Source organism: Ictidomys tridecemlineatus, chromosome 10 (assembly GCF_052094955.1).
Source record: "Ictidomys tridecemlineatus isolate mIctTri1 chromosome 10, mIctTri1.hap1, whole genome shotgun sequence".
Classification (NCBI taxonomy): Eukaryota; Metazoa; Chordata; class Mammalia; order Rodentia; family Sciuridae; genus Ictidomys; species Ictidomys tridecemlineatus.
The window spans coordinates 135736447-135758431 of NC_135486.1; the positions used below are offsets into that span (position 1 = coordinate 135736447).

The following is a 21985-nucleotide window of genomic DNA, read 5'->3' on the forward strand; positions in this document are numbered from 1 at the left end:
TACCCTATTTACTGCCCCTTTCTGCTACCCAAGTCAGGAACAGACCTGGCAGAGGACAAAGGTACATTCCAGAGCACCCGCATGGCAAAGACCTACCACCAATGGGCACAAACAGGTATGCAGCCATGCATGTTGCCAGTGGACAGCCTTTCAGATCCTTCTAGGCACTTAAAAGAATGCCAGCTTCAAATTACAGTGGGACAGCCAGGTGTGGTGTAATCCCTGCTGCTCAGGAGGCTAAGGCACTTACCAACTCTGCAAGAACCTGTCTCTAAATAAAATATTTTTAAAAAGGGCTGGGGATGTGGTTCAGTGGGTTCAATCTTCAGTGCCAAAATAAAATATCAGTGGACAGAGCAGACCACACACAGGAAGGGTATGTTATTGGTCATCAACCTTCCTGGGCTGGCAGTATACAGGCACTTCTAGGGTATTGTGGGGTTCCCAGAAGAGACTGGCATTGGAACCAGGAGACTGCAGATCCCCACTAAATGCCACTGGGCCATCATCCACCCACTAAGTGCCTGGACAGAACAAAACAGTGAAGGGAGGCGAACTGCTGTCTGCTTCAGCAGTGATAGCCATATTCTGCCCTTGATGTGGAGCTTATAGTTCTCAGGTCTTCCAAGCAGGGCTGACTTCCAGTCCTGGGACAGCAAGAGCCAATCCCACATAATAACTATGCATCTGCATGTCCTACTCCCTTTGTTTCTCTAAAGAATCCTAATATAGGAAGGAAAGAGAAAAAAAAAAAAAAAGACAGTAAAATTAGCCAGGTGTGGTCTAGTCCTGGCATTTAGGAGGCTGAGAAGATGGATGGCTTGAGTTCAAGACCAGGCAGGCAACACAGTAAGACATGCTGTTTCAAAAAAAAAAAATTAATTAAGGGCTGGGCACAGTGGTAGTGTTTGCCTAGCATGTGTGAGACACTTGGTTCGATTCTCAGCACTACATATAAATAAAAATTTAAAAAAGGTTCATCAACAACTAAAAAAAAATTGGACACAACACCTTTATTTTTATGTGGTGCTGAGGATCGAACCCAGGGCCTCATACATGCTAGGCGAGTGCTTTACCGCTGAGCGCCAGCCCCCTAAATTTTTTTTTTGTGTGTGTGGTGCTCGGGATTGAACCCAGGGTCTTGTGCATGCTAGGCAAGCACTCTACCAACTGAGCTATATCCCCAGCCCCCTAAAAGATAATTTTAAAAAATTAATTAAAAATATATTTAGCTGGGCCCAGTGGTGCACATCTATAATCCCAGAGTATCCGGAGGCTGATGCAGGAGGATTCCAAGTTCAAAGCCAGCCTCATCAACTTAGTGAGACCCAAGGTAATTTGGTGAGATCCTGTCTCAAAATAAAATAAATAAAAAAGGGTGGGGATGTGGCTCAATGGTCAAGTACTTCTTGATTCAACCATGATATGAACAACAACAACAAAGTATAATTTTTTACAAAACCACCCCGTCTAGGAGACGGCCACTGTGCAGCCTGTGTCTGCATGTTACATGCAGCTTGTACAGCTGAGCCACGCACCTGAGACCTTTCCCTTCTGTCCTTTCCCTTCCCCTCATAGGATCCCCTTAACCCACTCACCCAGGGCTTTTTACCAACTCCCGTCTACATGCTACACCCAAGGGGACCCTGCACAGGAGGCAGATGTGACAGTCAACAACACCAAAAATACAGCCATTCGGCCTCACTTCTCTAAAATCACTATCCATGCTGTTGATGTATTCCCATGGTATGAGGGGTGTGTATACTGGGGAGACCCCTTTTGTTCCGACTCAGCCTGGGTTCCCTTGGGTATGATCATCACTCTACCTGGGAGGCCTTTCTGATGGGCAGGCTCCCTCACAGGACAGGGACATGCCTCCCAGGCCCAGATACTACCCACAGTATATCTGAAATGTATAGGCATTGCTGCAGAAAGCAAGGTCCATACTGGGTGAAAAGGTACTTAAGTAGGTCAGCTACAGCAGACCAGACTCGGGCAGGGAAGCAAAGTAGCTGGGGATATCAAGGCTGCTCTGGTGCATGGGTTCCATTTGTCCTGGACCACTGTAAAGGGGCACAAAGGACCACAGGGCTTCCCCAGCAAAGGGAGGTGACAAGATATCTACCCAGGGAGCTACTCTAGTTCAGGCCACCACAGGAGGACTGGAGACACTGATGTGGAAGCCCCAGGGGGCCTTGCTCCTCAGCTGCAATCAGAGGAGCTAAGGTGTGGGTACTACAGGTCATTCGTTGACATAACCTACTCCTTGGTAAAACAACAAAGCAAAACACAGCTATTTGTCCACACAGAGAAATTTATGTCTAGATATAGAAAAGGAAAAAACAGTCACAGTGGTAATGGTGGGGGACGGGGGTGGATAGACTGGCTGTCTTAGTTCCAGGAGAACACAGGGTGTAAATGAACACTCAGCCTAGACACCTGTGACCTGCCTACAGGCCAGTTGCTGGTTTCTGCTGGTGCAGAAACCTACATAGGGCACATACATAGAACAAAGTACCAAGCCCAAGTGGATTCCAAAGATTTCCTTCCCACCAGTCTTTTCTGTGAAGACAGGAAAGAACTGTCTCTGACCAGCAGCCACATCAGGATGTTGGTGGCCTTTTGGATGCTATTTTGCCACATGTGCACCTCTACAGAGTAGAGATGAATAACTGTGTTAACAATGAGGGAACAGAAGCTCCCTCTAAAACAAATGTAAACGGCCCCCAGAAATATTAAAAGGGGAAGGCGCTCCAGTGTCCACAAATCAGTCAGCAGTTACCCTTCACTTTGGTCTTAAGGCACCCATCTTGACAGCAGCAGTGAAGAGATGAGGGGGTAACAGAAAAACCCATCCAGGCAGGAACCACAAAGCAGCACCCTGGAATGTGACCCAAAGATAACACCCCTCTCCTCTGAAGACTGCCAGGTGGGTGCCAACCAGGGGCTTTTCTTTGCCCTACATAACTTCAAATAGGGAATGGCAGGACACCTTGCCTGACCTAGGATCTGACAGGCCAGCTCCGGAAGAGATGAATGGGGAATGTGCCCTCTGCTCCCTGCCTGCCTTCCAGTCTGTAACAGGAGCTAGAGATGACCAGCAAAGATGGGTGTTAAGTACAAGGACGGACAATCACATATACCTGGCTCAGCTGGGGACAGACACCAAAAGCCTAAAGGTGGCTGGACTGCAAGTTGCAGTCTTCTGAAGTGGGGAAAGCAGCAGGCCTGTCTCTCCTGGAGTGGAGGAGGGTCCCAGCAAAGCACCTCAGCAGAGGAGAGTAAGGAGGCAGCCGGTCAGGTTTATTTATTCCTACACAACATAACCCAGAACACAGGAGCAACTCTGCACGACCTAGAAACTCACAGCTAGCTCCATACAATAGAAATTCAAACTACAAAAGATGAGTTGTGTACAGCAAATATAAAGAGCAATCTTAGGCTGTGCTGAATGTTTTCATTGAGAACATCAGAGCTCAGGTTCAGATCTCGCCGGCCTCCTTCTCCTCTGACCTCCGTGAAGCAGTCTTCCCGTTGGAGTTCTCCAGCCTCCAGTCCACAGCCCCACGCTCACTCCGCCCATACTCCCAGGGCTCTTCTCTTGATGCACGCTCTCTGGAGAACCTAGGGTAGGGGAACCAGAGGCTCAGTGGAGGATGCCACCCTGCTTCTCAGTGGCTGTTCAGAAACCAACAATGTGGACTTTCCTCAATGGATGGGAAGGTCATGGTCCCAGGAGCCCCGGGGGCAGCGAGGGCTGCCGTCTCATGCCTAACCGTCCATACAGGGAACATTAGGTACTCACTAAAAACTGACACTCATAAAAGAGTTTTAATAAGGAAGTACAACAAAATTATACATATGAAATACAATCCACTACATAAAAATAGAATGGGAAAAAGGCCAAAATTTAAAACCACTTCAGAAGTTAAGGAGGGTTTAGTATCTAGTGACAGTGCCTAGAGTCCAGGATGACTATGTGCAGAGTACTGCAACTCCACCTAGGAGTCCACGAGGGACATGCTCCACAGTCCTCCCCCGTTCAAACCCTGAGTCTCACCACTGGCCAGGCTCCCCACTAGCCCAGTCTAGCCCTACCAGCTATGGAAGGGCCCACTGACAGATCCCAGGAAACCATGGGAACACAAAGAGAAGGGGCTCACTCCTGGTTGCAGCTACTGAAGGAGTCAGAGTAGTTACTTGTATTTCGCACTCCGGTCCCTGGAAGCCCGGCGATGTCCCCGGCTGCGGCTCCGGGAACGGCTGCGATGGCGCCGGTGTCTGTCTCGGGACCGGGACCGGGAAGACTTCCTTCGCTCTCGGGAGGTAGATCTTGACCGCCTCCGACGCCGATCTCGGGAGCGTGACCTGAAAAAAAACGAAGGATCTGATGATTGAGAATGCTCAGAAAGCAAGCAGCCCAGGACTACCCCACTTCTGGGCTCAGATTCTGTGTGGCCTTACTTATATTTCCTCCTGTCATCTCACAAATGTGTAATTCAAGTTTGATATATTCCCAAGAGCTACTCTGATGCCAGACCCACCCTGAGCGGCACTTCCTGAACACTCCTGGTTGGCCACAGGCTTCACCATCCCCGGGGCCCTTCACAAGCCACCCTACCCACCAGATAAATGTGTGGAATTGCAAAAATCAATTATTTTTTAAAAATCTTGGGCTGGGGATGTGGCTCAAGTGGTAGTGCGCTCGTCTGGCATGCGTGCGACCCGGGTTCGATCCTCAGCACCACATACCAACAAAGATGTTGTGTCCGCCAATAACTAAAAAATAAATATTAAAAAAAAAAAAAAAAAAAAAAAAAAAAATCTTGTGGAAGAGGCATGTGACTGAGAGAACACTATTAGGCATCTAGAAGCCTACCTCCTACGGTCTCTGGTTCTGGATCCAGACCTGAAAAGGGAAAAGATAATGAACAATGTTCCAGATGCATCCTCATTCCCCACTGACTGGGAAAGTGCCCACAACTCAAGGTGGAAGACTTTCCCAAAGACCTGTTTTCTCCTGGCTGCTCATCTACTTGGGCTGCAGTGGGAGGTGCAAAAACTCACAGGATGAGGTCCCACCCACTCTGTGGCTCACTGGCTGTACTGGCAGCACCCATGTGCATCAGTGCAGGCTAGAGTTACAAGGCTTTACAATGGACACCGGCACAGGTATACAGTCAGAAGACAAAGGGCTGCGTGCAACTCCACAGCCACTAAAGTTCCAGACACAGGTTTAGTGACATGTGAGCATCAATGGGTTCCTCTGGTTAGACAACCAGCAAGATCTCATGTGATACCCATTCTGAGAGCACTGTGCAGTCATCATGGAAAAGGGGCCTACATGTGACTGTATCTAGACATGCCCAACCACAACAGATGCATCTCTGTGCAAAAGGGATGGCAGATCTTCTGAGGATGTTCTCATATAATACAAAGCTCCAATAATCAACCAACATGAAAACAACAAAGGAAACAAAAGAACAGCAAGCATTGGCTCCTCCTGAGTCAGGCACTCAGGAATTCCTTTGGGAAAGCAGTTTTTTGGATCTTTCAGGGGAAATAAGATACCCCCAAAGGAAAGTGAGATTATTTCTAGCTCAGAACTCTTCTCTGAACTCCAATCAGAAGGGTATGTCTTGGGCATTAAAACTGAACATGGCAAGGCAAGCTCTACCCCATCCCTTCCCACACTACCTTCCTCACCCCAGCAAGTGCAAACTCTAGGCCAAAAAACTTCAAGTTGATTCCTATCAATTCTGTCCCCAGATCACACCCAGACTCCAGCCACTTGACTCTTTAGACCGCCAACTCCTTCATCAGGATCCTCTCAACCAGCAACTCACTGATCTTGCTGCTCCACCCAACACCCTCACTCAGCTCTCCAAAGGGAAGCAACACCTCCTGACGTCAGACTCCATCACTCCTATGAGTTTTTCAATGATCCCACACCATGCAATAAATGTATACCAGGGTACATACACGACCTCCAACCACTCAGTCAGCCCAAAGCTCTTCCCTGATGCATTTTCCCTATAGCAAAGTGTTGTCATAAGACAGCACACTCCTCTCCCAGAGGATCAGGTCCAACCCTTCCCATCTGCTGATGGCTGCATGCCCAGCAGTCAGTGGATCAGCTCATGTGGTGAAGGAGGAACCTTTCCTAACTGTTCCTCTTCCTTCTCTTATGATTAGCACATGCAGGTGCTAAGCCAGCCTGCACTCTGCAGGACTGGATATACTGCACGTTGGCTTTCTTTTAGCCTATAGCAGACCTTAACTGTTCCAAGCAACACCTCAGTACATGAAGCAGCATGTTCTGAAGCACAAGGGCTCCGTGAGAATACTAGCCTGTCCCTGCTCACCTTCTACTCAGCCGCTCCTCCCGCTCTCGCTCCTCCCGCCTCCTCAAGCGATCCTGATTTCTCTTCTCCTGCTTTTCAGCCACAGTTTTCTAAATAGATGAAAAATGGGAAAAAGAAAAAAGCAAGAAAAACTCTAAGAAACACTAACACATTTGTTTTAAAACCATCTTAATCAAACCAGATGAAGTGGCAGAGGCCTGTAATCTTAATGACTCAAGAGGCTAAGGCAGGGGTTTGAGGTCTGTGTAGGAAATTGGATGAGAATAAAAAATAAAGGCTGGAGGCTAAGAATATAGCTCAGTTGGTAGAGTGCTTGCCTTCCATGCACAAGACCCTGGGTTCAATCCCCAGCACAAGACAGGCAGGCAGGCAGGGTGTGGTGGCACACACCTATAATCCCAGTGGATCAGGAGACTGAGACCCTAAGCAACTCAATGAAACTCTCTCTCTCTCTAAACAAAATACAAAATAGGACTGAGGATGTGGCTCAGTGGCAGAGTGCCCTGAGGATTGGTTCCCAGCATCATCAATCAATCATCCAATCAATCAATCAATTTTTTAAAGGGTTAAAAAAAAAAAAAAAAGCCAACCCCAAAACAAAGAACACTTTAAAATACATTTGATGTTGCTACTTTAACAACTGTCAAAATCTTCAATGTGTTTGTGCTGTTTTGGTCAACCATACACCACTCATAATAGCAATGGTTAAGATACTTCCTAGACCAAGTTCTTTGGACTGTTGGAAAAGTTTTAACACATACCCACTTTTCTTTTTATGTACTGGGGATTGAACCCAGGGGTTTATCTTTAGTTACATCTTTAGTCTTTTTTTTTTTTTTTTTTGCAGGGGAGGGGTGGTTGGGCCTCAGTAAGCTGCTGAGGCTGGCCTCCAACTTGCGATGCTCTGCCTCAGCTTTCTGTATCACGCACCCAGCTAATATTCAGGGTTTTTTTTGTTTTTGTTTTTGGTACCATGGATTGAATTTACAGGTGTTTAACCTAACCAGTGAGCCACAATCACAGCTGTTTTTTAATATTTAATTTATAGACAAGGATCTCACTGAAGTGCTTAAAGCCTTGCCAAGTTGCTGAGGCTGGCTTTGAACTCACAACCCTCTTACCTAAGTCTCCCAAGCCACCGGGATTATAGGCTTTGCACCAACCCGTCAAGCTTATATTTAGTTTTGATGCAGATACACACTAAGAAAACTGAAAACTTTCAGGTTTAAAAAATACTGCACTAAGACAAAACTCTAGGACAACATGGAATTAATGTATGATTTAAAGGACAAATGGGAATATATCATTCCCAACTAATTATTTATCTTTTGGTACCAAGGATTGAACCCAAGGGTGCTTAATCACTGAAGAGTGCAGGCTGGCCCAGCACCTGCATGTGCTAATCATAAGAGAAGGTAGAGGATCAGTTAGTTAACTTTTGAGACAGTTTCTCACTAAGTTGCTTAGGGCCTGGCTAAATTGCTGATGCTGGCTTTGAACTCTCGATCCTCCTGCTTTAGCATCCTCGGCTGCTGGGAATACAGGCATATGCCATTGCACCTGGCCATTCCCAACTTCTAAGTTAGGAGAAAATGATATACCAACTTATAAGAAACAATTTCAACTTGAAAATGTGACTAAGGGGGCTGGGGATGTGGCTCAAGCGGTACTGTGCTCGCCTGGCATGGGTGCGGCCCGGGTTGGATCCTCAGCACCACATACCAACAAAGATGTTGGGTCCACCGAGAACTAAAAAATAAATATTAAAAATTCTCTTTCTCTCTCCTCTCTCTTTAAAAAAAAAAAAAGAAAAGAAAAGAAAATGTCGGGGGCTGGGGATGTGGCTCAAGCGGTAGCGCGCTCGCCTTGCATGCGTGCGGCCCAGGTTCGATCCTCAGCACCACATACCAACAAAGGTGTTGTGTCCACCGAGAACTAAAAAAATAAATATTAAAAAAAAATTCTCTCTCTCTCTCTCCTCTCTCACTCTCTCTTTAAAAAAAAAAAAAAAAGAAAGAAAAGAAAATGTGACTGAGTACACTGAAAATATGAGAGATGTAGCTCTAAGTTGAAGTGACCCTAGGGGTTCAATCCCCAGAACCAAATGTTTTACTGAACAGAAGTAAAATATTTTAAGAATACCCTAAGTACCACTGTACTCCAATCCTGCTTCTAGTTCCAAATTCAATTCACCTAAGGATCTTTCCTTGGGTACAGAACCTTGCTGTCTTCTACTCAAAGGACCAGCTTTTTACTGGAGTCAAACAAGACCCCAGCCCTAAATGAGGCCTTGGTTACTGTAGCACTCTAAATTCCATTCAGGTGCTTTAGGTCTGTTCTTCCACATTTCAAGTGCATGGAGGGAGGGAAGGCTACATGGCCATATTCCCCCCAAACTTCCCATCCTGCCTTTTTTTTTGGTACCAGGAATTGAACTCAGGGTACTTGACCACTAAGCCACATCCCCACCGCTATTTTGTATTTTATTTAGAGACAGGGTCTCGCTGAGTTGCTTAGTGCCTCATTAAGTTGCTGAGGCTGGCTCTGAACTTGTAATTCTCCTGTCTCAGCCTCCCAAATTGCTGGGATTACAGGTGTGTGTCACCACACCCTCTGGCCAGCCCCTTTTTTGAGAAATAGTCTAAGTTGTCCAGGCTGGCCTTAAACTTGAGGTCCTACTACCTCAGCCTCTTGAGTTGCTGGGATTGTAGGGCTGTGCACCACCACAACATCCAGATTCATACTTAAAGTTTAGACTCTTCAGGAAAGAATAGGTTGTGCACTGCTATCAGAAGAAAACCAACAGCTTCCTTACCTTTCTGAGGCAGTGCAAAGGCAAAGATAACTGAACCACACAGAAGCTATTTCAGAACTGTCCATACCCTGGGACTGGACTCTGTCATTTACCACAACGAAGGGGTACAAACTAAATACATTTTCAGGATTTTTTAAAAAAATTATAGTTGTAGATGGACAGAATGCCTTTATTTTATTTATTTTTATGTGGTGGATCAAACCCAGTACCTTACACATGCTAGGCAAGCACTCTGCTGCTGAGCTACAGCCCAGTTCCATTTTCAGGATTCTTTGGATTATGATATTTTATGTCTCTTATGTGAAATCAAGTGATAAAATTTGAGTATTTCACTATAAAACTCAAGTTCTTAGAGTGAATCAGAACAAAGGGTTTTTTATTTTTATTTTTTAAAGTTGTCAATGGACCTTCATTTCATTTATTTATTTATTTGTGGTGCTGAAAATTGAACCCACTGCTGAGCCACAACCCCAGTCCCAAAAGTTTTTTTTTTTCTTCCTTTTCTTCTTTGGTACCGGTGATTGAATTCAGGGACACTCAACCACTGAACCACACCCCCAGTCCTATTTTGTATTTTTATTTACAGGCAGGGTGTCACTGAGTTGCTTAGTGCCTCACCAAGTTGCTTAGTGCTTCATTGTTTGCTGGAGGCTGGCTTTGAACTTGTGATCCTCCTGTCTTAGCCTCCCAAGCTGCTGGGATTACAGGCGTACACCACTGTGCCTGGCTCCCAAAAGGTTTTTGAAAATATAGAAATGTGAAGGTGGAGCTGGGTTATAGTTCAGTGGTAGAGCACTTGCCTAGAATGTGTCAGGCACTGAGTTCAATCCTCAGCACCACATAAAAACAAATACATAAAATAAAGGTACTGTGTCCTCCTACAACTAAAATAAATCTTTTAAATTAAAACAAATCAACAATGACGACCAAACAAAAAAACAAAAAAACCCCAAAAAAGTCAGTCAGAAATGGGAATTCTCCAGAAACACAGCTCACTAACATACCCTCAACTGATCAAGCTTCTCTCGGATCTGAATGAAACCCAGGTGTAACTTGCCCCCGAAGTGGTCTGCGAGGCGACGGTCGTTATCATGAAGACCCAGGTAGGCAGAACAGACCTCGCACACACGAAGCTTTTGCTGCTGGAAACTGGATGCAGGCATGGAATTCCTGTACTCTTCCTAGAGAAAGGGGGAGAGACGCATATGAGTCAACAGAAATGCCACCAGACGGACCTCCGAGACAGAGCCACCTGAGGGGACAGCAGACGTGACTTTTAAACAGCCTTAGCAATTCAGAGATACCGTCTCAAAATAGATTTGGGGATGTATCTCAGTGGTTAAGCGCCTCTGAGTTGAATCCCCAGTACTGCCCCCCCCAAAAATAAATAAATAAAACATTCACAATGTCAAAAAAACATGCAAAAGTTCTCAGACAAGAACTATTCTGAGACCAGTGGGGAAGGTTAAGTCTCTGCTCTGCATGAGAAATTACAAACCAGAGGAGCAAGAAGAATCTTCTACAAATACACAAAAAATATAAACCATGAGGATTGTGTCCCAACATCCAGGAAACAACCCCAGTGCAGCTGCATGACGCAGGCAGGCATGGTGGCACACACCTGTAATCTCAGGTACTCAGAAGACTGGCAAGTTCAAGACCACGCTAGGCAACATGGCTACACACTGTCTCAAAATGAAAAATAAAAAAGGACTGAGGATGTAGCTCAGTGGTAGAGCACTAGAATGCGTGCTAGAGGCCATAATCCATAATTTCAATCCCCAAGACTATAAGAAAAAACAAAACAAAACCAATGAAATCCATGATATTGAGCCTGGCATGAGGACTTACACCTGTAATTCCAGCTACTCAGGAGGCTAAGGAAGGAGGATCAAAACTTTGAGGCCAGGGCTGGGGATGTGGCTCAAGCGGTAGCACGCTCGCCTAGCATGCGTGCGGCCCAGGTTCGATCCTCAGCACCACATACAAACCAAGATGTTATGTCCGCCGAAAACTAAGAAATAAATATTTAAAAAATTCTCTCTCTCTCTTTAAAAAAAAAACTTTGAGGCCAGCCCCAGCAATTTAGCTTAGGTCCTTGCTAAAAATCTCAAAAAATAAAGAGTTGGGGATAAGAGCCCCTGGGTTCAATCCCCAGAACAACCACGAATTCATTGTTTTATACAATTAATATGCAGTAATAATTATAATAAAAAGGGATTGTGCAATTTATGACGGGGCATCTGTAGCTTTTTTCATTTGTGTTCTATAATCCAAAAAGCAGAGAAATGAAAAAAAATCAGAGAACTACTAGGGAAATGCAAATCTCCAGCAGCTCAATAGCCTCTCCTCAAATTCTTCAAGAGATTTAGTTTACCATCCTGTCCTACCTCTCCCCATCCTTCAAAACTTCTCTCCGTAAATCCCACCCTGCTCCAAGAATCTACTCAGCTTACTGCATCTCCCATTATCTCCTTCTTAGAATACTAATGACCACCATCTGTGCACTGGGGGAAGTTGAGCATGATTTGAATCTGACCTAAGTATAACCACTCCATGTGTACCTTTGAACTCTCCCCACACTTTCCTTTTAGGCACTGGGAACTGAACCCAGAGGTGCTCTACCACTCAGCTACATCCCCAGTCTTTTTTTTTTTTTTGGTACCAGGGATTGAATTCAGGGGCACTGAACCACATCCCCAGCCCTATTTTGTATTTTATTCAGAGACAGGGTCTCACTGAGTTGCTTAGTGCCTTGCTTTTGCTGAGGCTGGCTTTGAACTGACCATCCTCCTGTCTTAGCCCCACGAGCCACTGGGATTACAGGTGTGTGTGCCACTGCGTCAAGTCATCCCCAATCTTTTTAAAAAAAAATTTATCTATGTATCTATCTTGGTACCAGGGACTGAACCAAGGGGCATTTAGCCATTAAGCCACATCCCTAGCCCTTTATTTTTTGAGAGTTGCCTAAGCTGGTCTTGAACCCCTGATTCTCCTGCATCCATCTCCTGAGTAGCTGGGATTAAAGGCAAGTGCCAATGCACCTGGCTCAAGAAATACATTGTTAGTCATCTGTCCTTTTTGAGAAAGAGATCTGAATACACTTCAAGTAAAGATTAAAATGATAGAACATGGCAGTCACTCTAACCTAGCAAAAAACATTAAAAAAAAAAGACACTAACACAATGCTGGCTACAGTCTAAGAGTTGACAAAACTAAGAAAGTGCAGTGTAGTAAGCTATCTGTTTAAAATGGATCACACATACACCACTTCCAATGAACTCTTGTAGTGTGTCCTACATCAACACCAGGAGACAGGTATAAGAACAAGGTGCCTCACAGAATAACTGTTTGAAATGGTGACACACCATCAATAACCTAGAAAACTGCCAACAAACATCCTTTGTCCATAAGAGTCCTCCATCAACTGTCAATGTGGGAAGAACTCATAAACAAGATGAGTCAACAATATGAGTTTTAGAATAACACACACACTGCTGAAGCGCTAGCATAGCTTTTAAAATGCACAGCACAGGGCTGGGGTTGTGGCTCAGTGGTAGAGCATTGCCTAGCATGTATGAGGCCCTGGGTTCAATTCTCAACACCACATGAAAATAAATAAAGTCCATCAACAACTAAAAAAAAAAAATTTAAAAATAAAATGCACAGCATAGAACACACTATTTATGGGCTATATGAGGAACAAAGCATAAAGACAACTGAAAGATGCATGCTGAAATGCAGTCTAGTATTTGCCTCTGGAAGGGAGGGAACTAGGACAGAGGACACAGCAAGAACTTAAGTTTTCATTATAACGTGCCATCTTTAAAAAAAATTTTTTTTGTAGTTGTGTATAGGCAACATGCCTTTGTTTTTTTATGTGGTGCTAAGGATTGAACACAGTCTCTCATATATGCTAGCCAAGTGCTCTGCCACTGAACTATAGCCCCAGCCCAGGCATTTTTTTTTTAAATTGCTGGAAAATTAATGTGGTGCTGAGGATCGAACCCAGCGCCCTATGCATGCCAGGCGAGCGCTCTGCCTCTGAGACACAGCCCCAGCCCCCACCCATCTTTTATTAAGGAAAAAAACTTCATGCAAAAACGATAGTTATTTGATCCTTCTCTGTTCCCTTTGTAGGTCTGAAACTTTACTAAGGTGTTTTGAGATGGATCTTGCTATGATTCCCAGGCTAGTCATGAGTTCGTGGTCTCAGGTGAGCATTCTGAGTAGGGGCCTATGCTCACTTTTGTAGTTGAGAAATTGTTTAAATATTTATTTTTTAGTTGTAACTGGACACAGTATCTTCATTTTATTTATTTATTTATTTTTATGTGGTGCTGAGGATTGAAACCAGGGCCTCACACGTGCTAGGCAAGCGCTCTACCGCTGAGCCACAATCCTAGCCCCTATAGTTGAGAAAATTTAAATGCTATCCTAAACTCTGATTATGCTGAATGAAAACAGCCAATTTTCAACGGTTACATACTATATGAATCCATTTATTAGTTTTGTGCCCAGGCTAGCCTCAAACTTGGATCTTGCTGCCTCACTCTCACAAGTTGTTGGTGTTTATAGGTATGTGCTGCCACAATTGTTAGTATGACTCCATTTACAATAACCTTTGTTTTTGGTACTGGGGATTGAACCCAGGAGTATTTTACCACCAAGGTACATCCCCAGGCCTTTATATCATGTATTTTGAGACAAGAGTCTCTCTTTGGCACTTAAGACCTTGCTAAATTGCTGAGGCCAGACTAAAAATTGTGATTCTTCTGCCCTGGTATCCTGAGTCACTGGGATCACAGGTGTGTGCCACTGTGCACAGCAAAACCCTTGGTTTCTAAACTACTAGAAGACAATACGAAAAGCAGGAAAGCAGCCTTGAGACTACTGAACATCTTGTCTCCTACTCTTAACTTAGAAGGGTGGGCTGGGGTTGTGGTTCAGAGGCAGAGTGCTCCCCTAGCATGTGTGAGGCACTGGGTTCAATCCTCAGTACCACATAATAATAAAATAAAGATATTATGTCCACCTATAATTAAAAAATAAAATGTTAAAAAAAAGAACTCCAAGGGTGCAGTGCTGGGCCCCACATGCCCACCCAACAGCCTCACCCCTAATTATCCTAATCTTGTCCCTCAGGGTGTTGCAACAGTACTGCCTCTTAGAGGTAGCTCTCACAGTGAGGGGTGAGAATACCACAGTCCTGGGCTTGGGCAGCCACAATCCTGCACACTGCTTCTTTTTTTGCAACCTGACATCCATGTGGGTAAAAACACCAAGCAATAATTATTTAGTCAAAGTACAAATTTTCCTGAGCCATTGCTGAACAGTTAGTATCTGTTCCCTGTCAGCAGGGCTCAGGATGCACTGAAACCCATGGTTTCCCTCCTGACTGATAGAGGCAACAGAGCCCAACATTCCAAACATAGAACTCTTAGCAAAGTTTAAATGTGCACTTCATTTCCCAGAAACCCAACTACCCTACAAACTAGGAGAAGGCTAGTAAAGGTTTGGGAAGTCATGCCACCATGCCAACGACTCACAAAGCATGTGAGTCACTGCATCATTGAAACTGTCACACTCACAGTGCTTCTGTGTGGTGTGGTGTGTAAGAGTGGGTGCCACCGGCATTCAGCTCTCATGTGAGCTTTTTTATTTATTTTTTTTAATATTGCTTGTCAATGGACCTTTTAATTTATTTATAATGCAGTGCTGAGAATCAAACCCAGTGCCTCACACATGCCAGGCAAGTGCTCTACCACTGAGCTACAACCCCAGCTCCCATGGAAGCATTCATATACAAAAGCACTGTATTTGTGGTATACATCTATTCATCATCCTTTATGGAAAAGAATTACAAGAATAAGGTTGTGGGCTGGGGATGTGGCTCAAGCGGTAGCACACTTGCCTGGCATGCTTGCAGCCCAGGTTCGATCCTCAGCACCACATACAAAAAACAAAGATGTTGTGTCTGCTGAAAACTAAAAAAATTAAACATTAAAATTCTCTCTCTTTAAAAAATAAAAAAATAAAAAATAAGGGTGTTGTGGTACACCTCCTTAATCCAGCAATGAAGGAGGCTAATGCATAAGAGTACCAAGGCTGATGGGTCTGGGATTATGGCTCAGTGGTAGAGCACTTGCCTAGCATATGTGAGGCACTGGGTTCAATTCTCAGCACCACATAAAATAAATAAATAGAGGTATTGAGTCCATCTTCAACCGAGTTACCCTACTGCCTGCTTCCCTTAAGTGACTGGTCTCAGAAGGCATGGCCCCAAAACCCACAAACCCTTGGCACAACTTAGTTAATATAACTAGGCATCTACCCAGTGTTAGGCTCCAAGTGCAACCAGAAGCACAATAATAACCAAAACCAGACCTATACCAGGGCATTTACACACCACCTCTGCCCCTACCATTATTAATTAGCTCTGAGTCTGGGGTTCAGCCAGGGGGTCTCCAGAGTCACTCTACCCTAGAGGCTGCCCCCAATCCAAAGTTGTTCTCACACTCAAGACCACATTTCTTTGGTGCATTATCTAAATCGGAATAAACAGGTAGAACAAAGAGGATTTCTAGGATAGTGAAACTACTATGTACGATAAGCCCAGTGTAAACTACGGACTTTAGGGTGATAATGATGTAGGCCATCCATCAATGGTAACAAACGGGCTGGGGATGTGGCTCAAGCGGTAGCGCGCTAGCCTGGCATGCGTGCGGCCCAGGTTCGATCCTCAGCACCACATACAAACAAAGATGTTGTGTCTGCCGAAAACTAAAAAAAAAAATAAATATTAAAATGGTAACAAACATATATTTCTGGTGGTGGGGAGCTGACAAGAAGAGAGGCTGTGTAGGAGATGCAAGGGATAAATGGGGAAATCTCTGCGCCTGCCTCTCAAATTTTCTATGAACTCAAAACCACTCTAATAAAAGTTTGCTAATTAACTTTCATTTCTCTTCCCGAGACATTTCCCTCACTGACCTCAGCTTCTTTTTTCTTTGCACGAACTTTCTCCACTTCCATGAGAATCTTTTGGGATTCGTCCACATTTCCTTCAGCTCCGAGCTGCTCAGCTTTAGCCAGAAGTTTTCCTATTTCTTCATTCAACTCGTGTACTTTTTCTGCCTGAGGGGAGAAATAATCAAGTAAGCAGACGCCAAAATCAAGATTCTGAATGCAAAAGAGACAATTATTGTTGTATTCAGGCAACAATGGAAAAAAAAATGGAGTAGCTTAGGGCTGGAATAGTGGCTTGATGGTATGGCACTTACCAGCAAGTTCGAGGCCCTGGGTTTGATCCCAAGTACCACAAAGATAGATAGATAGATAGATAGATAGAGTAAAATAAATGAATGAAACGGCCAAGATCTATACCAAGGAACATGCACATTTTATTTTTTATTTAGAGGAGAGAGAGAGAGAGAGAGAGAGAGAGTGAGAGAGAGAGAGAGAGAATTTTTTAATATTTATTTTTTAGTTTTCAGCGGACACAACATCTTTGTTTGTATGTGGTGCTGAGGATCAAACCCGGGTTGCACACATGCCAGGCGAGCATTCTACAGCTTGAGCCACATCCCCAGCCCCACATGCACATTTTAGACATCCTTACTGCCACCATCGAAAGTAGAAGCATTAATCTGTGGCGTTCCAACAAAAGCAGTGGCATAACCAGGCACAGTGGCCACTCCTATAATCCTAGGTACTCTGAAGGCTGGGACAGAAGGGTCCTAAGTTTTAGGACAACCTGGGCAACTTAGCAAGGCCCCGTCTCAAAATAAAAAGACTGAAGGGTCAGGTCATGGCTCAGTGGTAGAGTGCTAACCTAACGTATGAGGCACAGGGTTTGATTCTCAGCATGACATATAAATAAAGATCCATTGACAATTTAAAAAAAAAAGGACTGAGGATGTAGTTCATTACTGGGTTCAATCTCCAGGGCCACAAAAACAAAACATTTCAAAGAATCCTCTCATGTTGGTTATTTTCTGGTGTGTCTCTTTTCATGTCTTCTACCACAGTTCAATTTTCTGGAAGGTAATAAAATGTCTGGGTTTAAGTGCAGAGCTTATGCTGCAAATACCTAATCATTAGAATTTAGCTTCAGAGGGAGCTGGGGTTGTAGCTCAGGGGTAAAGCGCTTGCCTCACAGGTATGAGGCACTGGGTTTGATCCTCAGTATCACATACAAATAAATAAAGGTTTTGTGTTCATCTACAACTAAAAAATAATAATTAAAAAAAATTTTGCCTTCAGAAACAAAATAGCACCTTTGTTCTAATTATCGAATACATATTCTCTAAGAAATGCTTCTTCAGCACTGAGAAGGAAAACAAACGAGACCTGGTTCTACTGAAGAGGGGACAGGAGAAGAAAGCAACTGCTCCAACACTGGGGTCAGTCACCCACAGAGCTACCTCCTTTCCCCCAGGTGGATGTGGATAGATCACAGTTTGATCACCTTCCTCAAATTTTTCTCGTTTCCTCTTTCATATGGAGATGTTACAAAAAAAAAAATTAAGCTGAGTGAGATGGTTGCATGACGGTTAGTCCCAGAAATTGGGAGGCTAACGCAAGAGGATCATAAGTTTGAGGTTAGTCTGGGCAACATGGCAAGGTCCTATCTTAAAAATGAAATTTAAAGAGGGTTGGGGCTAGGCACCATAGTGCAAGCCTATAACCTCAATGACTCGAGAGGCTAAGGCAAAAGGACTGACTGCAAGTTCAAACTCAGCCTCAGCAACTTAGCGAGATTTTGTCTCAAATAAAAAATAAAGGGCTGGGGCTCAGAGGCAGAGTGCTTGCCTAGCATGTGTGAGGCACTGGGTTCAGACTTCAGCACCGCATAAAAATAAAACAAAGATATTGTGTCCACCTATACCTAAAACATAAATAGAAAAAATAAATAAACAGAAAATTTAAAAAGGGCTGGGGATGTGGCTCAGTGGCTAAGTAATCTGGTTCAATGTCTAGTACCAAAAAAAATAATAATAATAATAAAAAGGATTCATTCAGTGTAGCTTAGTGGCAGAGTGTTGCCCAGTGTGAGTAAGGTCCTGGGCTCAATCCCTAGTGTCCTAAACAAACAAATAAACAAAGTTAAAGAAATTATGAATAGAGGAGAAAACAGATAAGGAAAAAAGGCAAGGCAGCAGCTCTAGGGGTGAGACCCTCTGGCATGGGCATGCTTAGTCATTCACTCATTGATGCTGAGGCACAGCGCCACCCACCAGTAATTCAATTACAGACAGCGATCTGTACTAAGGACCCCTGATATACCTTTGCTGAAACTTCTGCACTGATCTCCTCCTGTGTTTCTGCCAACCGTTTCTTGGCAAGTTCAGTCCTCCGATCACACTCTGCAATAAAGGACTCCAAGTGATCCATCGCCTAGCTCAGGAAAAGCAAAGAAAGATGATCAATGATGATGCATGCCATAAACTCAAGGCACCCCCTTGGTGTACTAGGAATGCACTATTCAGTTAGTTTCTGAAAGCCTGTAGGTTTCAGCTACAGCTAACAAATCTGAAATTCCAATAAATCAAAAGTTTTATTAAATCAAATGAATGCTAGGAAGCTCGGTGTTCTCATGTGACTTTCTTGTGCATTTTCAAAATTTGACAACATTGTCAAGAACACATCTCTCTGGGATAGAAATGGCTACACAGAAGCCAGATGCAATGGCACACGCCTGTAATCCCAGCTTCTTGAGAAGCTGAGGCAGAAGGATTGAGTTCAAGGCCAGCCTCAGCAACTCAGCAAGACTCAAAATTAAAAATAAAAGTCTCAAAATTAAAAATAAAAAAGCAAGTCTCAAAATTAAAAATAAAAAAAGGGCAGGAAATGTGGCTCAGTGGTAAAGAACCCCTAGATTCAATCCAATAAATAAATAAAGATATTATTGAGAGTTGTGAATATATTTAGTTATTGCCTACTATCTACAGAAGGAATACCAGTTCACAAAGAAGGAAAAGAAATTCTACAAAATCTGCTTACTCTGAAAAGCACTGGTGTGAAACATGAAGAATGAATAAGCTGTCATAGGCACTAAGGTTAATTTGTTTCAGCCTGGCAAAGGCCAACAACATAACTACAGGTAAACACAAACAGGACATTAACTTCCAATCATCAGTCTACACTAGCAATGAGAGAGAAATATCTCTTCCATTAGTCAGCTAGCTAATGATGGCATCATGTTCAGTATGTTCAATCAAGAACATTTAGTGGTGATGACAGATTTAGACAAAGTAACAAATTACCAAAACAGAAAGAAAATGGTGGATTGGAGATGAGAAAGTAGCTGAAAGAACAACAGGTTAAGCAGTTATGATCTGAGGGGATAGGAAAGGTAGCAGAATACAACAATTACTAATAGGGCATTATGTAAAATTGTGGACGTGTAACCGACGTGATTCTGCAATCTGCATTTGGGGTAAAATTGGGAGTTCATAACCCACTTCAATCTAATGTATGAAATATGATATGTCAAGAGCTTTGTAATGTTGTGAACAATCAATAAAAAAAAAATTTAAAAAAAAAAAGTTATGATCTGGATTCTTCCTCCAAAGGCAGACAGCAGGGTGGTTATCAGAAGGTGCTCCAGAGATCAATGTTACTTCATGACCAGAGGGACACTGGAAAGGAGTCTCCAACATTTCTTCAAATTAACACAAACAGGAATGAGGCTCCAGGAGGGTGCCAAGTCTCCCAGGGACTGAAAAAGGCAAATCATCCCCCACTCACTGTGTCTGACTTCAGTTCCAATTCCGTAACTGAGAAAAATCAAAGATCCTGTTACTGGTAGTATAAACATTGTGCTCAAGTCAAACCATGAGGAAATTAAATGATTTAGTCTTTGTGTGTGCCAACACAGTTACATGCTAATTCCCAGGAAAATGAAGAACTGGTCACCTGCACTCAGCTGGGATCAAAGCTGCCAATAAGAACCTGAGATGCCCAAGGCTTGCCTAGGAAGTGCCCCTAGGTGTCCACTCAATGACAGCACTGTGCACCTGACAGACCCAGAGTTCTATGGGGTGTGGGGGGAATGGAGGATGGAGACCTGACAATTCTTCCAGTGCCTTCACTGAGCAAAGCAATTACTTATATCACCAGCAGAACCAAATTGGTTATGGCTTTGGATATTTGAAAACCTAACAAATAAGTGGTAAAAACAGCACAGAAAAAGCAGACCCCAGAGAAGTCTTCTAACCCAGCATATTCTTTAAAATGTGGCTTTCCTTAGGGCCCATCTTAGATGTTAGTGTCATGAAACAGGAATTCTTAAAAGTACCTGGCACACCCCTTCTTCCCAAGAGTGGGGCCCATAAACTCAAGGCCTCAGAACAGTAAAAATAAATTACTGATAAATTCATATTTTTAGTTCTTTTGGTAGAAATATATCTACTTAATCATACCTTTAACCTGCTTTTAAAAAGTTTATAGCAAAAAGGACTTATATGCAGTGTTTAAAAGAGTCTGCCTATGCCACCACTCTACAAAAGTTCCATGAATAGGACATCCTCTTTCTTTTTTTTTTTTTTAAAAAGAGAGTGAGAGAGGAGAGAGAGAGAGAGAGAGACTTTTTAATATTTATTTTTTAGTTCTCGGCGGACACAACATCTTTGTTGGTATGTGGTGCTGAGGATCGAACCCGGGCCGCATGCATGCCAGGCAAGCGCGCTACCGCTTGAGCCACATCCCCAGCCCCATCCTCCTCCTTTTTTTTCTTGCCAGCAAAGCCTCAGACTCCTGACAGAATCCTTGAACAGGAAATATGAGCTTCCAACAACTACTCTCAAACAGTTTATTAAAAAGTTGACCAAACACAATCAGTCTGTGGCATTTAAGAATTAACCTGTGAGGGCTGGGGCTGTAGCTCAGTGATACAGCTCTTGCCTTGCATATGTGAGACACTGGGTTCGATCCTCAGCACCACATAAAAATAATACTGAGTATTTATCTACAACTAAATAAATACTTAGAAAGAAAAAAAGATGAATTAACCTGTGAGAGCTAGGGCTGTAGCTCAATGGTAGAGCACTTGACTCGCAGGTGTGGGACCCTAGGTTCAATCCTCAGCGAAAGAAAGAAAAACAGAGGGGGGTGGAGGGAGGGAGGGAGGGAGAAAGAGAGAAAGAAAGAAATTGTGTCCATCTACAACTAAAAAAATTTAACAACAAAAAAGAGAATTAACCTGTGAAAGCTGGGGATATAGCTCAGTTGGTAGAGTGCTTGCCTCAGATGCACAAGGCCCAGGGTTCAATCCCCAGCACCATCACCAAAAAAAGGAAAAAGAAGAATTAACCTGTGGGAAGCCAAGTATGATGGCCACAACTGTAATCCCAGTGACAGGGGGCGAGGCAAAGAATTACAAATTAGAGGCTACCCTGGGCAACTTACTAGGGTTCTGTCTCAAAAGAGCTGGGGATACAGTACAAAGCCCTGGGGCACATCCCCCAAAGCAACCCCCGCCACAGACAGAATTAATCTACTTTGAAGTTGTTGTCACAGCACACAACTAACCCAGCTCCTCAGGAGATTGGGGCAGGCCATCAGAAGCTCAAGACCAATGGGAAACTTGGTGAGACTCTGTGCCAAAATAAAAATAAAAAGCTGGGGTACAGCTTAGTGGTACAGCACTTACCTAGCAGGCAAGAGGCCCTGGGTTAAACACCAGCAATGAAACAAACAAACAAACAACAACAACAACAAAAAACACCACCACCCACAAACCCTCATCTGTTGTTTCCAGGTGCCTGCAGGGAGCATGACAGGCAGAGAAAGGCCAGTAAAT

The 21985-nt window shown here is 43.8% G+C and overlaps 1 protein-coding gene across 5 annotated transcripts in view; it reads right to left on the reverse strand.

Moving 5' to 3' along the window:
- Positions 1 to 3282: 3282 nt before the first annotated feature.
- Luc7l (LUC7 like) overlaps positions 3283 to 21985 on the reverse strand; it is a 34402-nt gene continuing 15699 nt past the window's right edge. For 4 of the 5 annotated variants that reach the window (XM_005323669.5, XM_013357936.4, XM_021725406.3 and 1 more), the window contains 7 exons: positions 18469 to 18579; positions 16174 to 16317; positions 10185 to 10361; positions 6366 to 6454; positions 4880 to 4909; positions 4201 to 4368; positions 3283 to 3624 (listed from right to left, as the gene is read on the reverse strand). In XM_005323669.5, the coding sequence (XP_005323726.1) occupies positions 3483 to 3624; positions 4201 to 4368; positions 4880 to 4909; positions 6366 to 6454; positions 10185 to 10361; positions 16174 to 16317; positions 18469 to 18579 (861 nt within the window). In that variant the 3' untranslated portion in view covers positions 3283 to 3482. Of the gene's footprint in view, positions 3625 to 4163; positions 4369 to 4879; positions 4910 to 6365; positions 6455 to 10184; positions 10362 to 16173; positions 16318 to 18468; positions 18580 to 21985 lie in introns of all 5 variants that reach the window. The other variant, XM_013357937.4, reaches the window with a different exon arrangement.